The 16,737-nt window shown below is 28.3% G+C and overlaps 2 protein-coding genes across 4 annotated transcripts; one reads left to right on the top strand and one right to left on the bottom strand.

Annotated features, from left to right (window-relative positions):
- Positions 1-723: 723 nt before the first annotated feature.
- On the bottom strand, positions 724-6,568 carry LOC113367057 (importin-9-like). Its single transcript, XM_026608689.1, has 11 exons — positions 6,420-6,568; positions 6,081-6,286; positions 5,746-5,976; positions 5,395-5,590; positions 5,158-5,319; positions 4,828-5,075; positions 4,168-4,731; positions 2,149-2,936; positions 1,855-2,063; positions 1,677-1,780; positions 724-852 (listed from the first exon to the last, which is right to left on the bottom strand). Exons 1-11 carry the CDS (start codon positions 6,559-6,561, stop codon positions 724-726), a joined length of 2,979 nt encoding a protein of 992 aa, XP_026464474.1. The 5' UTR covers positions 6,562-6,568.
- Positions 6,569-7,258: 690 nt separating this feature from the next.
- Positions 7,259-15,577, top strand: LOC113367034 (mono [ADP-ribose] polymerase PARP16-like). 3 transcript variants are annotated; one of them, XM_026608674.1, is made up of 6 exons: positions 7,259-7,365; positions 8,606-8,954; positions 9,595-9,750; positions 10,135-10,344; positions 10,529-10,700; positions 11,500-11,834. In XM_026608674.1, the coding sequence occupies exons 2-6, from the start codon at positions 8,652-8,654 to the stop codon at positions 11,832-11,834; spliced, it is 1,176 nt and encodes a 391-aa protein (XP_026464459.1). In that variant the 5' UTR covers positions 7,259-7,365; positions 8,606-8,651. The 3 variants fall into 3 exon arrangements, with proteins under 3 accessions (XP_026464459.1, XP_026464465.1, XP_026464452.1); XM_026608680.1 differs by lacking the exon at positions 7,259-7,365 and adding an exon at positions 15,469-15,577 and having other exon boundaries at positions 8,454-8,954; positions 11,500-11,701; XM_026608667.1 differs by lacking the exon at positions 7,259-7,365 and having other exon boundaries at positions 8,454-8,954.
- The last annotated feature ends 1,160 nt before the right edge of the window (positions 15,578-16,737 follow it).

The raw sequence follows: 16,737 nt of genomic DNA, 5'->3' as shown, positions 1-16,737 counted from the left end.
GTCGTTCAAATGCCCTGGTCACCGGGACTACAAGAAGACTTACATTAAATGCGATTCAGACGGATTAAAAGAAAGGAGATTAGATAAGATAGTAAGCGTAGATTATTTATCATTTATCATTATCGCAAAAAAAACAATATATTTCATCATTTTTGCGTAATTGTTACGGAATTTGACAAATATTAAACCTCTTTGTTATTTTAAAATATGCTTAATACCAGTTTCTGATCAAACAAAAACATTCACATATACAACACATTGCGAAAATTGAAATGATAGATTTTCATTAAAATATTCAAAATATATTTCATTTATTTATAATAATGTCATCGTGATTATTTATAGTGATCATTAGTTTATTATTTATTTACAAAATTACATATCTTTTATTTATTTACAAAAGTACACTTTAATTTAGAAACGCATTAATTTCTTGTAAATATATAAAATATTATCAGTCATTAATTTGAATGATTTGGCAAAATTTCATGGCTATAAACAACTGTATCTAAAATTTTCCTTAAAGTAATAGAAGTTTATAAAAATATATATTAAATAAACAATTACGCGCATAGCGACGATATTTAATCATTAGTTTTGTTTAGTACCTATAATAGTTTGTTCATATATCTTCCAAAATACTTTCTTAATAAGTCATTGTTGAATTAGAAGCTGTAACATTATTTACCAATAATTTATTATGTATCTAAAATTACTGAGAGTTTAATTATCTGTAATAAACAATTGCAAGATTTTTTTTTCTTCATTATCTAGAAATTCAACGAAAGGCGGGAATGAGGGACTCTTAGCAAACGTACGAATAAAATCCTTTAAATGGCTTCTCATACAAATCTGAAAATGAAAAAAATAATTTATGATATAAGATTTGCATGATAATACTAGAAAGCAAAAACTACATATCAATTATTAATTTTATCTAGATTATTTTATTAATCGAGGTTTGTAAATAATCGACATATAATCAATAGGAGTTAAAATTTAGCAACTTTCAAAATTATTATAATAGATGTTTGACATTTTTACGCGGTCCACTATTCCAAACTTTAATGAATTTTTATAATTGCCTTTCCGTAGGTAAGTAATATTTAAAGATATCCTTTATCAAAAATGTCATCAAAACTATCAAAACAAATTTCAACAACTACAAAAAAAATGACTTAGTCGAATATTACCAAGAACTAATCACGATTCCCAACTGAGATCTTTCGAACGGTGCTTGAATTTTCAAAATCACTTGAGGGGTTTTGGCTAAAACGTGGATAAAATTTTGCACTTACCTAACGAAACAACTCCGCCGATAGTAAAAACCTAATCACTGCGAGATTTTAGCGCGATTCAAATTCATCGAATAGCTTTTAAATTTCGAAATCGGTTAAATTTCGATAGCGGCCGACGTCAAACGTCGACGAAAAGTTAAATTTTGATTTAGAATAAAACACAAGATTAGCATTTTCGACTTGCTGGCGAAAACAAGTTAAATATAAATTTAATATTTCAAATAAATTTTAAGCTAAAATGTTAAAATATATACAATTATTTCAGTAAAGTTTTATGTAGAACACATGTAACTAAAGTATAGGAAGCAGTTAATTTAGCTTTTTCACTTTATCATTGAAGTGAATATAAAAAAAATACCTCTATAAAAATATTCTTACCTGAAATACTGGTTCATTGGTATAATCTGAGTCATCAATGGTTTCATCTTCCGAATCATCAGTATCTTCATCATTTGATTCAAAAGTGATTTCGTAATCGTCTCCTGAAACTTAGTAAAACAAATCAAATACTAAGAATGTTTCTTCTTGTTGTTAAAACTATTTTCTCTAAATTTACCTTGTTCATCATCGGTGTGGTCTCCTTCCATAAGATTCCACAGCTCTAGTAAAAGTAATTTGAATATTTTAAAAACTATAAATACTTCTTCGCTCTCCTTCGGTTCCTCATCAATAGCAGCAAAAGTGTCAGCTCTAACTTTGATGTTTGTAATTTGAGTATCATTTGAACTGATAATATATTCAAAAAGCTTGCATAATGCCAGAGCACTTAAAAAAATATACAAAAAAGATAAAATTTTGATTTATTAGAACTCTCACTTTAGTATGATTTTTTATTGAAAAAAAAACTCACCAAACTTTTCTCTCATACATCCCATAAAATAGGTGTTGTCTTGTACACCATTCTGTCAGCACATAATCTAGAGCTGACTTTCCCATTGGTCCCGGCACAGTTAACAAAAAATTAATAACTGCATCCATTTGCGTCAGGAATAAATGAGCAAAAATAATTACAAGGCTCATTACTACACTCAGAGTTTGTGCTCGCTGAAGTTTACTCAAAACAGATTTTAAAATCACATCCATTTGTTCACCCAATAAATTGCCAGCTTTCATAATTAACGTTATAACTAAGCGACCAACAGAAGTGGCAGCTTTTTCTGAAGTATTGGGATCTAATAGCTGAGATACAACTCTCACAAAATAAACTAAGCCTTCACCATCTCTAAAACTGCATACTTCATTTGGAAATACCGATAAATATGCACGTAAACACTCGCCTCCACTTTGTTGAGTTGCATGATCAGTTGTGGATAAGATGCATTCAACAGCTTGAGGAAATGCAACTTTTAATAAAGCATCATTCAAAGGAGACTTTGAATTTTTTACTATAACTTTTAAAACTTCTAAAGCAATGCATTGTTGAACATTCTCTACAGTAGTTGATCCTGCGCGAAATATTTCGACAATATGAGGAACAAATGTAGAAGTAACTGCATTCTCATAGCGAGATTTCATTAAGTTTCCTATCAATTCCAGAACTAAATTAAAAACATGTGGGTCACTATTAAGCTTGTTATATATTTCTAAAAGTAGAGGTATAACTTTTTGTTCTACTGGCTCTGGGCATCTGGAACTTACCTGTAACAAATATGAGCAAGCATAAAATAATTTTCATTACTTAAAAACTAAGTCGTCAATAAAACCTCTAGTCTAATTAAAAAAAAAAATTAATTTGATGTCTATTGAATCATAAAAGTTTTTATCATAATGTCTCAAAGTTGTATTAAACTCAGGATTACTCTTCTGAGGTTGTAATAAAACTTTGAGTGGTGATGAGAGTTGATAGTTAAACCAAACACCTTAAAATACTACAGGCCCATGGAAAGTAGTTTACTTATAAAAATTAAAGTATTAAAAAATAAACCGCGCGCAATACCTATGCGTACGGTTTTTCATATTAATAAGTAGCTCGGTAGCTCAATCAGTTTAAGCGCTTGCTTCTACTTTTTGAGCTCGAATTTTTAGATAAATGAGTTAAAAATGATCAGATTTATGTTCGTCATCATATAATTTGACTTTTATATTTTTCAACTTATTTTTATGCCTGAATAGTTAGATATTGCAAAAATATTTAATAATATTAACTCATTGCATATATTCAGAGAACAAAAATTGATATATCTGAAATAAATTTGTATTAGTACATATATGAGTCTGTCGTCTACTTTTTTGACAAATACAAAGAATCATGCGCAAAAAGCATAATTGTTAACAAATAAACAGATAAGAAGCATTTGAACTAATGAGTAGTATATTATCTGAATTTATAATATATTTGATTTATAAATTTGTAAAATTTGTAATTTTTTTTATTGCTAATACCCAATGTACACATATAATATATGAACTGATAGATTTGTTTCAAATATATCAATTTTTGTTTGCAAAATATATGCATTGGGATAATAATCATAAATATTTTCACAATATTTAACTATTCAAGCATAAACAAATATTTTTTTAAAAAAAATTATACAGTGATGGAATTTGAGACCACTCCTTTTTAACTCTTATATATGAATCCGAGCGCAAAAAGTAAAAACTAGCTCTGACCAAGCTACCAAGACACATTATTAATATATAATACCATACGCATACGTATTGCACGGAGTCAATTTTTCAAAACTTCAATTAATATCTATAATTAAACTCCTTTTTATAGGCCTCTAATATTTTAAGTTTTTAGTTCAGTTTGATTATCAACTCTATCACCATACTAAATTTCATCTAAATCCTAAAATAGCAAATCTGAGGTTCTCATTGTAAAAATAAATAATTCTACAAACACTGTTTCATAATAATTACTCACTGATGTTACATTAACCAATGCTATTAATGCTTGTAAAGAGAGACATAGCTCTGCTGACTTGCAATGTTGGCATATTCCAATTAAACCATTATAGAACTCAGGCATATAATTTGAGAATAAGCTCACAACATCATCATTTTTCAAAGGTAAATTTTCACAGTAACTGATCAATGTCTCCATTGCCAAAATTTTTATGACATCATTTTTCCTATAATCGATGTTTCCTTGTAAAACTTCTAAATAACGCATCATGACTTGCATTGCAAGAGCTTCTACAAACTTTCCACTCAACCATAAGCATCGACCAACCAAAAAATCCAAGTTTGGATGGCATAAATGATTCAATGCATTTCTTGTGAATTCAGGTATGTTTAGCTCAGTTATATTTGAATAATTTTTGTGCAAAATACTTTTTATGCATCCTAATACATACATAGTAGCCTCATGACCTTTCCACCAATTTTCTTCACCTGATTTTTTCTCTTGTTCTGAGACTTGCACAAACTGAACCAATACAGGGCCCAATACAACAAAACATTGCTTCTGGTACTCCTCGCAAATGTTCTACATAAACAACAGTATCACAATAAAATATATTTCATTAAAGTATAACAAATAATCAAAACAAGATTACAAAATTTGTTCTTAAACATTACTGACCTTGAATAATAGAAGAGACTTATGCCTTACAGCTACTGGATCTGGCTTTGCAAAAAAATCTTCATCAAGATAAGAATCTGGATTTTTAATCCACTCATCTCTTTGTTGATTTGTGATTTTTATCAAAATAAGTAAGCAGGTTAATAATTCTTGCAAAATAGGTTCAAGTTGAGGAATTCGTTTCCGTGTGCAACTCTTGAAGAAACTCAAATACAAAATTGTATATTTTTCATAACTAAACAGTTCACCTATAAGATAATTATGTGTATAAATTCACTATTAATAATAAAACTAATAAATATGATTATAAATTAATATTGACTCAGAAACCATCTAAATCATAAACAGGTTCAGGAACACATAAACCATTGATGACCATTTTATGATAATCCTGTGTTGCTTGCTGAAACAGATTCCAAACTCTAGAAACCATACGACTAATATAAGGCGCTAATATTTTTAGTGGAATCCATCGTTTTAAAAGCCATATTGCTTAAATAAAAAAATATTCATTAATATCATATTTAAGTTTTAATATTGTATTGCTCAATATTACATGACATTTACCTTTCATGATCTGCATTCTTAAGAAGCAATCTGTTTGCTCATTTTCTAAGGAGTGCATAAATCGCTCGATAAACTGTGCAATAGTTGGTAAACATAATGAATAAGATACATTATTGCAACTATATGCACTAAAAATATGTTCACAAAAAGTAACATAAATTTGCACTGCTTGAGCTCTTGTTTTTGATCTGTAAATCTAAAATATCAATAAACTTTAAAAGCAATTCAAAATAACTTATTGCATATTAGTGCACATTATATATAGTGCATATTTGCATATTATGTTAATATTAATTTATATGTGTTCATAAACATATTGTTAGAGTTTTGTTATTCATTTTCACTTCTCACCTTATTAGCGTCAAATATTCTATAAACTTCAGATAATATTATTGGTGCAACAGTAGGAAGATTATCAGGATTGACATCTTTTGTAAATTCAAGTAACACTTTCATGGACCCATGTACACTATTATCATCTCCTGCCAAGCAATGGCTTAAGATATTAAATAATTCTGGCCAATTATGAGGCCAATCCCAATATGCTATATGAGCTACTGCATTAGCCACTGATGTACGCATCTAAAAAATATTTTAAATAATACATAATTATTAAACCTTTGTAATATTATATAAAATTGAACAAATAAACAATTTTCTAAAGTAATAATTTAATAGTTCAATACCTTGCTGTCAGAGTCATTTAAACCACAAGGAAGTATTGTTTTAATTTGGGCCTTTGCAGCTTCAGTTACTTCTGGTTCTCTAAATTTATCAGATAATGGTGTCCAATGCGATTCTATGTACTGGTTTAAGATAACCGCAGCTAATTGTCGAAAACCTAAATTTTCACTCTTATCCATTGTCAAAGATGTTAAAAATATACCAAACTCTGCAAAGTAAGCAAAAATTAACTCAACCGAATATAAATCTCGTACTACTCAAACTTCTAATTTTGAATTAAACAAAATTAGCAACTGTAAAAATATTTTGGACAAACATGAAACTAATAATATTTTTTTTACCTTCTGTGTATTCTAAAGTCTCCAAATTACATTCTGCTGAAGCCAAAGGGCTCTCAGAAGGATTTAATATATTTGATATACAAGCCTTTAAAGCAACAAGTATATTTTTAGATTTTGGAGATTCTTCTTGTCTGGCAGTCATATTTATATAGTTAATAATTAAATAAATAATATTTTATAAAATTACAAGGACAAATGAAAATAATATGACATAAAGTACATAGTACAATGTATTTAGTTATTCAAATAGGATTCAAATGTTCGACATCATTTTGCGAATTATAACCCACAAGTTGTATATAAACAAAACCATAGACTAAATTGAGAAGACAAGAAATATCTGCTAATCAGTATGGCCACAACACCACCATAAGGCAAAACTCAGCAAAACTGTAGACTATATCTATGACTGTAGATACGTCAAAAAAACTGCTTAACTGATGCTTATTTACATATTTATGTATGACTCAGTATGGCTTAACCGGCTTAACTTAAAAAATGGTTAAACCATTCCTATCCTATTTTTACTATTTAATATTTAATGATGGCAAGAAAAGGAATGTTTCAGGATCAAAAATAAAAAAAACTGTAACTAACATACACATGTTTTATGGAATAACAAAAGTGAAAAAGATACATTAAGTCATACAAAATTAGTAAATTTATTAATTTAAATTTAAGAGTAATACTAGATATTGGAACATTTTAGGCAATGTTGGCAGCTATTTTTGAGTTTATTTATAACCAGCTGCTATCTCATTTTCATTTGTATCTCTACTTGATGTTTACCTTTACCTTTACTTGTAGCAGTGCGTTGCAGCAAACACAGAAGCTTTCTTGTAAAAGTGAATAACAGTGAAAACATCACAGAGCCATTGCTTCATTTTGAAACATGCTACAGAATTGTTTTGCACTGGGCACCTCAGTCTTGTTGAAATCAAAATTGGTATCTTCATTTTCTATCTAGTTCTGCTATATTTTCTGGACAAAAACTTGGGAAATAATATCATAGTTTAGAAATTGGTGTTGACTTTTATAATACATATTCTCAAAATGAGTTAACATGTGCATTGCACGTGCGGCTTGGGTGAGAAAAACCTGAATTCTGTGTCTGTAAAAGTTAACATATCTAAACATTTCAGTACCTGACGTTATTTATTATGGAAAGGAAACTTTTGTTTCATTTAGGCTGCCACCTCAATAAAATATATATATATATATATATATATATATATATATATATATTTCATGTGAAAAATTGACAGCGACTCTTTTCAGTTGAATGATATTTGGTACCTTTTCTCTAACATATACACATGTCATTTACATCAATACTTAATGCTTTTTGTTCTTTGGCATTGGAAATGATTGACTTTTTAACTTTTCTATTGAATATTTCAAAAAAATCGGTTGTATAAGGCATTCTAAAATAGTTGCATATGCTGTGCACATTTGGTCACATAATGAATTCGTTCCATCCAAGCCAATCTGAGTACAACTTTGGTTTTCTGCCTCCATTTTTTATATTCAAATCTGTGAATATTCGTAAAACAAATTGTAGGAATTCGAAATATAATTCAGTTGTTGGTTTCATTTTTATATTGTCTTGGTTCGCTTTTATGGATTTTGTCAAAATAGTTTGACCAGAAACTAATTGGAAATATTTGGATTAGTTTTAGTAAAAGCGCAAAGTTTATTTTCGAAATGAACAGTTGAAATTTTTATATAAATATATCAATCTGAATTCTACAAATCGCATTCGATTCTTCAACGCATCGAAAACTTCCTAGACAATATAATAAAAAATAATAAATAAATAAATAAAAAAACAATATCCTAGACAATATAATAAAAAAAATAATAAATAAATAATAAAACTTCATGGAACTTGCCTTAGTACCACTTACACCTAGCTTAATGTGTAAATTTTGTTGTCATTTTATTTTTTAGCTGTCATACTGTCACTCATCAGATTTGACGTTTCATATTCGTAGTATTTGTTTTATAAATTCGAAACAATTGAGCTCCACCAACATTTTTGTAAAAAAAAAAAAAAGTCTGCTTTGCTCATAAACATTAAAATTTATCGTTTGCGTAAAGATGTAATCGTTTGCCAAGCGAATCTTGTTCTTTTGCTGGCATGTAATATTATAACCTTATTTTGACCGAAAATCTAATTTTCTAAGGTAATTTTTTTTATAAAATATTTCCTATACCCAAAAAAACTGAATAATGGAGGGTCACGAAGAGAGCGTAAATGAGGAGTTCCTGACAAGCGATCCGTGCCCTATAACACCAGCTGAAGGCTATATATGTGAAGAAACTAATGTTACGCCAAGAACGGAGCAAGAAGGGCTAGAACTTCGGGCCAAGAAACTGCGCCACCTGCGCAATATCCTGGAAAAGGACTCCAGGGCGGTCGACATGAAATGGAGCCTTTTTGTGGCCGCGTGCCAAAGTTACCGATTCAATTCCGTTCTCAAGCCGTTTCCGCCGGCTTTCGTGAAGGATGGCGTCAAGGACATAGAATTACTGGTGCTAATATTTTCTATACGTTTTATTAAGTAACTAGTTTATTTTAGGATTTGGAAATATTTAAAACATTTTAATACGATACTAAGAAAACTGAACCTTGGAAAAAATTAAAATGCACCCATGCAATTAATTAATGTGGTTTGATACCTGTGTAGCGTTTGTTAAAGAATGTTGTTTAATGTGTTTTAGAAATCAATAACGATTTATTCAAAAATGTATTCTGATGTCTAAAATGTATCATGCATTATGCATTACACATTAGTCTCTTCATATAGTCATTACGGATTTTATATGTTAATTTAAATATAATTCTTACAATTTGTATTTTTTTCTATATGATTCTTACCCTAAACAGTATTCTAATATTATCACATCTAATTATATACTAATAACAGCAAAGTTATTTAGATACCTGCTTGTTATAATTGCTGAAGAATTAATCCAGATAGTTGTAATTGCTGAAGAACACAATGCCAGTTAAATATTTATATAAAGACTACATGAACTCTTAAAATATATTTGAAATATCTCAGCAATAAGGTATCCGGTAAACAGAACAATAAGTTAGTGAATGTGGCAATTATCACATGTGTATGTATTAAAGTGAAAAAAGTTTTATGTAATTAAATTATACTTACAGTTGAGAGTTGTGGAAGAATCACCGCCCATAGCAATACTTCTTCAGCAAGTGACCGAGCCCAATGTATATCACGTGCGCGACTATGTCATCGATTTGCTCTATTGGGTCCTTATAACTTTGCGTGAGCCTTATCTTAAGACTGTGGAAACAGAATGTGTTTGTATAACTAGTTAATATTAACATTATATTGATATTAATAATATTAATACTGGGAAATAACTAGGATAAAATCTAGTAGAAATGTTCTAGTTGTGCAAAGCTAATACGAAAGGCATCTCACAACAAAAATTAATAATTTTGCTTATGTAATTTCATTTGCGCAAATTACATCATATTAATATTTGCATTTTGAAATCATGTCATTTGGTATGGTAAAATGGTAATAATGTTATAAAAAATATTTTTTTTGTTTATTCGTTATTAATTGGTTAAATTTTTATTTATAATTATTGACTCATTTCAAAGATTTTATTGTATTTTACATACATAGAAATACAATATTATTATATAAGACTCTGATAATAATTTTATATTGCTTAGTTCGACTCCGTTTTAAGCAGAGTTCGCTGTGAGGCCCCATTTCCAAAACCTAATTACATATTTCAAGTGGCATATTACTTCAGGCACCCCAATGAATCAAGGTGGAGAAATGCTGCCAAAGGTCATAGAACTATATTTGCATATCATGGGACAAAACTAGAGAATTTTCATTCTATTATGCACCATGGATTACAGCAGCATTTGAATAAGGTGAAAAGAATAAATAAGTTGTCAAAACAAAATTATGATTATGTTTTAAGAAATATTCTGAGTCAATTCAATCTAGTCTAGTCTAGTTACTTTCAAGAGCCATGTGCGAGCAGATACAATAATTTCTCTTCGTCTAAAATTGAAGTAGGTTTAAAACTGATTATAACACATTCTTAAATTTCAGAATTCATTATTTGGCAAAGGAATTTACCTGACAAGTGAGCTTTCAGTAAGTCTTCCTTATAGTACTACTGGATTTGCCTGGGGAGCCAGCAAAGTTGGGTCTGAATTGGCTTGTGTAGCCCTCTGTGAATTAATTGACCATGAGGAATATGTTAAATGCCAGCATGCATCAGGTCCGCGATATTTGACAATATTATATAATTTATTTATCCTTGATATAGTTTAAAAACTCTAATTTACACTAATAATAAATGTCTTGAATTAACTCTTGTAACAAAGGGTATGGGCATGTTTCCAAACAGAAGCGGCCCTACCCTGATATTTAAATGATTTTAATGCTATTTAAGGAGGCGTTCATTAATCATGTGAGCGAGAATTTATGGATTTTTGGACCCCATCCCCACTTTTTTTGAAAATGTCTGATTTTTTTTAAAAAAAATCAGTTAAAAAATAAATACACGTGATATCTTAGTATACCACTTCCTCCACCATGTGATTTATCGTGATTTTTTGTCAAATTTCCCCCTCCTCCGAAAAACCTCATGTGATTAATGGACGCCTTCTTATAGGTCTTTTCGAAAAAATACGATATACCAATTTTCAACTCCCTATCTCATCATTTGGCCGAGATATCAGTGAAAACATGTGAAAATTTTCAAACTCTCTTTTTGTCGGTAATATAAAAGATATGAAAAAAATATTGATGTGATTCTATTCACACTGATCTTGGCTGTGTTGTTCATAACAAATAATGTGAAAAAATTAATTGTTAGTGCATGAAAAGGTGAATAATTTTTCATGTTTCATTTTCTACAAGTGCGGCTCTTTCACTGATATATCGGCCAAATGATGAGATAGGGAGTTGAAAGTTGGTATTTTTTCTAAAAGGCCTATAAAATGGCATCAAAATCATTTAAATACCAGAGTTACTTTGTTTTGTATTAGTTGTTACTAACTTGTTTTAATTTCTAGACCAACCAAATCGGAATCGAGTCCAAGCCCCAGAAAGCATTGCGGGCGAAGTGCCAAATAAATATTATGTTGTGACTAACAGTGAAATGGTGCGAATTCGCTATTTACTAATCTATTGCAAGCCTCCTGTGAAATTAGTCCTGCAAAGAAATTTCCTTCTGAGCTGGTTGTCTAGACACAAGTTGCTTGCATTCTTCATAGGGTATGGGCTTTTTTTGTCCCTCATTGGTATAGCTAACACTGATTACGGCATTTACATTTACGAAATGATCTTAAAAAAATTAGAAGCGATATATCCTATTTTACATACTTTAATCCCTATCAAAATCTTTTGAGCACCAATTGTGTCAATATATAAATAAATTAATTACTTAATTTATACTTTATGTATGTAACATATTTGTAACATAATATAAATAAGGATATCAATTTTTGTGTTTTATTATCATATTTCCCGTGATTCCACAAATCCGTATATAAGTAATAGCTCATAGATTTGTAAACTATCTTTGAATGCTCTTACCTCGAGGTAAATGTACCACATTACGGGATGTTAAGGAACGTTTGACTTTAAAGCTGATTTGTAAAAAAAGTAGGAGACCGACTTGTAGTTTTTTTTTATTTGTGGCACCGCATTGAAAAAAGTCAATTTGAGAAAAACGTATTTAAAGTTTTTAATATAATGTACTAAATACACCATTTAATTTAATGTACTAATACACCATGGTGTTCAAAGATGCTGACACATTAAAAAGGTCATGTGCATGAGGTATTGTAATGAAAAAGAGAGCAGCAGAGGATCATACATATAGAGATATATATCTATAACTTCGTCAAAAAAATAGATATTGAGATGATTTTTTTTTAAAAAAATTCTAAGGTTTTTAGCTTTCATAATATCAAAAAATCTCAAAATCAAAAAAAAAAAAATAATAAAAACCGAACAACCCCCTTAACATTAATTAATATCATACAATTTATTATCTTTCCGTAGAGTAAGTTATTGTAATTGTCTAAAAATCGAAATTGAAAATTTTTGCATATCTTTATGTTTCAGAGGTTTCTGAGCATTTTGGCATACCTTAAAAAAAATGATGTGTTTGTATATGTGTGTATGGAACAACGGATTTGAATGATTCAAAAAATAGTTGATTCCTATTGATAAGGAGACGTGCTGATTAGCTTTATGAAAAAGTTGGTCCAGCCGTTTCGATGGAGCTAAATGTTCAAAAAATGGCAGTTTTTGAGAGAACTAAGCATCCGATTTAAACGGTTCAAAATATTTTCTGTTTGTGTTGACAAAACGATTGCTTTTTGTGATTTTTTTTAATTTCCAAAAAAAATTTAACATCGAAAATAATTCGGATTTTAATTATAATTCCAGCTAAAGTTCTAAACATTTGCAATTCAGTTTGTATAATTCTTATAAATATTAGACAACTTTTTTCATTTTAAATCCAATTGATTAAATTTTGTTTATTTACTTTTCTGTAAACATATATAAACGTCATTGTCCAAGCTTTTATATTTTGTCTATAAAATAAGAATAATAAATACCGTATTTATAATAATCTATTTGAAAGCATTTATTATTCCTCGAATATTTCATTACAGTACAGGAAGTTCCAGCAATTTGCTTTAAGGCACGATGCCATACATCACTAGTTACACTTATTTATCGAGAAATTAAGTTTCAAATATGGACCATACCCCCTACGCAAAAGTCACGTCCACAAATAATCTGCTGATAGTAAATCTGCTGCTAACTATATACATGTTTTTAGTTACTGCTAAATTATGAATCATAGAAATCAATTATAGCTGAAAATCAACTTAGCTTTTTAACTAGTTGATTAGAATCCGATAACTGTGTCTTTTTGTTCACGATAAATGGACATTTAATTCACACTGTTTTTAAGAATTAAACTATTTTACAATATATTATTTCAAAATTTGGTAATGATTTAATTATTTAGACATAAAGTAGGTAGCAGTTATCAACATGCTTGAATATTTGCTAAATAAAATGTCTAAATTGTGAACAATTTTTTCTAGTATTGGTCACAAAGAATAAAATATTTTTTTATAAAAAAAATCTTATTTTGCATCAATGTAAGCATTGTGAGTAAAAGTGAAAAATATATTATCATTTATGTATCTGAATAATAAATATATTATATATTCACTATAAAATAATTATGAATATCCTAAACTTTTCATATTTGATGAAAATTTTGTCTTTTTCATTATTCATTTTTAGAGACAACTGTAAAACAAAAAAAACATACAAAAATAACATTGTTTGTCACAGATTAATTAACAAAACAAAAACAAAAAACATTTATAACATGATTCATGTATGACCCCATATGCTCAAACATGTTTTTATTTACCTATGGTTATTTACAAAAAAGATTTATACCATTCAAATCGATTGAAAACTGACAATTTTTTTTATACACAATTAGTAATTCAGTTAAACTACAACTAAGCCACATTTTCAGTTTTGACACATTCTGTTATAACCCACACATTTATGTTTCTCAACATCAGAAATACATGAATCATTACATTGAGCATTGGGGAAACATATGTTGAATAACTATTTCACAAAAGATTATAATTATTAATAAAGCATATTTCTTAAGTTGGTGTTGTAATTGTCTGGTATCAGTTCTAAAATTACATTTTATTTTTAAAAAATACCATAAAAGTGGATATTTTACTTTTATAGTCCTACAAACATAAATTAATGAAATAAAAGCTTAGTAATCTTGTCAATAAATTTCTTTAATTAATATCATTATAAAAAAAATCATACTTTTTGCGACGTCAAACAATTTAAACTCATTAGTCAAAAATTTTAGTTATGATACAATTAAATTTGATTGTTTCAATCATGTACTAACATTAAAAAAAGTTCTAATTCATTTGAATCTAGGTTATAAAATAATGCAAGAATACTAATACCATTATTATTCTATTATGTTTATAAAACTAGTTTTATAAAATCACTCTATAAATATATCAATAATAAAATATATATTTTAAAAACAATTTTGCTCTTAAACAACCTTACTTCACTTGAAATCTATGTCATTAGAAATCATTAAAAATTTTGAAATAACTTTAAGAACATATAATATCACAATAACAAAACATAACATATAAAATATATTATATATAAAGCACACTACACTCTAGCAATAATTATTTAATTAGTTTCTAAACACACATAGAGACTGACAGGACAAATGTAATAAACTAAAGCTATTTCACACAAAATATACTTCTACAGGAATATTTATTTTAATATTCGACAGTTTTTGGTTCCAAAATTAAAGAAAGTATTTTTAACACTTTCATGTTATGTATTACTTTATTGAGAATTTTTCTCAGAATTTTAACAAGTTCGATAAGCTAAATATTGAATAATTCATTAATCAACGCAAACAATAAATAATAAATAATAAGCATCAATTGCACTGCTTGCCGAAATAAAATGAATTATATATTGTCATTATTACTGGTCCAAAGTATCATGAAAGTCAAATTCAGTACAACATGATACGATAGAAAATATTATAAATATTAAGGAGTGATTTTGTTCATATTGATTTTAGTTTTATCATTTTCTGTAGTTTTTTTTTAGTTTTGTGTGATAGTAGCTCAGTATTCACACAATTATATTATTTACAATATATTTGATAAATACTAGCAAAGGCCTCAATAATTATAAACTATACTTACATTTTTATAATCACCATAAAAAAACCTTCATTGATTTAACTCAATTTAAGGCATTTAGATAAAGGTCATTTCATGAGGCACTTAATTACATTTCTATATATGTGAAAATGTGAACATATGTACACATAAACATATATATATATATATATATATATATATATATTATTTATATTTTTCTAACTAATTACTACATTTATAAACTATTTGTTTCAATTTCAGCATCTTCATCAGAGTTACTCTCTTTATTATTCTGTGAAGCTAGTTCCAGCCAATGCTTCTTGTTAGCCAATACGCCTTCGACAAGAGGTTCCAATTTGTTTGATAAAGTAGCAAAAGCCTACATATATTTTATAAAAAATTATGTAAGTACATATAAAACATATAATCATCATCGAGAATGCTAATATTAAATTATTAATCAGTAATTATTAGTAGTTCCGATAATTAATTAATCGTTTAATTTTTTTTTTAAAGTTATATGGCTATGTTCCAAAATTTTTACTGACTTCAAGAAAAATTATTTTTGAAATCTGTGTACTATATTTAGCATGTACAGGACATATACTACACATACAAACTATGTAATAAATATAGTATGATATAGATTTTATAATACACTATTCTATAAGAAACTATATCTTTTATGTCAAAACCGGTATGGCAGCTTAATAAAAAAATGAATATGATTTAAAATAATAAAATATATTTATAAACATTGTAACTAAATAAAAACAATAAAAATCAATTTATAAAATTTTATAACTTTATTTATGTGAAAGGCACTTTTAAAACCCGCCTTAGAATGTAGTTGCAATTTTATTATCAAGTAAATGCAAAGTTTCAACTTAAAGTTATACTACAAGGTGGAAATGCGAGACTGGCCCGACCGAACCGGGACGTATGGTCACTTTATATTCCATCATGCATAAAAAACTTAAAGAATTATGTATTTATTTGTATATAATGTTGAAAACAGATATGTTATGATTAAAATTATAAAAAAAGCATTTTAACATTAACAAAGACATATTATAAAAACAAATTTAAAATTGAATATTACCTCATAAATTGGTATACAGATTGAGTCAATAAATCCAACTTGCATCATTGGAAGTTCATCCTCTTTTTCCCTATTCATTAAATCCTAAAATAAAAGTTACATTACTTCCTCAATAGTATACTCCCCAATACATCTCATAAATAATTTAATCACTAACAATAGGTGTGATGTTTAATTTATCTCTCGTTCAATGTCACCCTGTTGGAAGAACTCATTGCTAACCAATTCAGCTACTCGCTTCTCAATTTCCGGGCTTTGTAATTGCAGCTAAGTCGCACACTGTCATGCTCATGGCCCGAAGCAAAGACCGGGGCTCATCCTGAGACCAGTCACAGATAGAGCTGTTATGAACAGCATGCAAGAAAGGACCCCGTTTCCTGCAAAACAGAATTAAACTCACTACAAGTTTTTGACACAGTTTACTTTAA

This window comes from Ctenocephalides felis, unplaced genomic scaffold (assembly GCF_003426905.1).
Source record: "Ctenocephalides felis isolate EL2017-DRISC unplaced genomic scaffold, ASM342690v1 CF-g0.4_SCAFFOLD_00662, whole genome shotgun sequence".
Classification (NCBI taxonomy): domain Eukaryota; kingdom Metazoa; phylum Arthropoda; class Insecta; order Siphonaptera; family Pulicidae; genus Ctenocephalides; species Ctenocephalides felis.
Note: the sequence above shows the minus strand (reverse complement) of the source record. Positions and strands in the feature narration are given on the sequence as shown.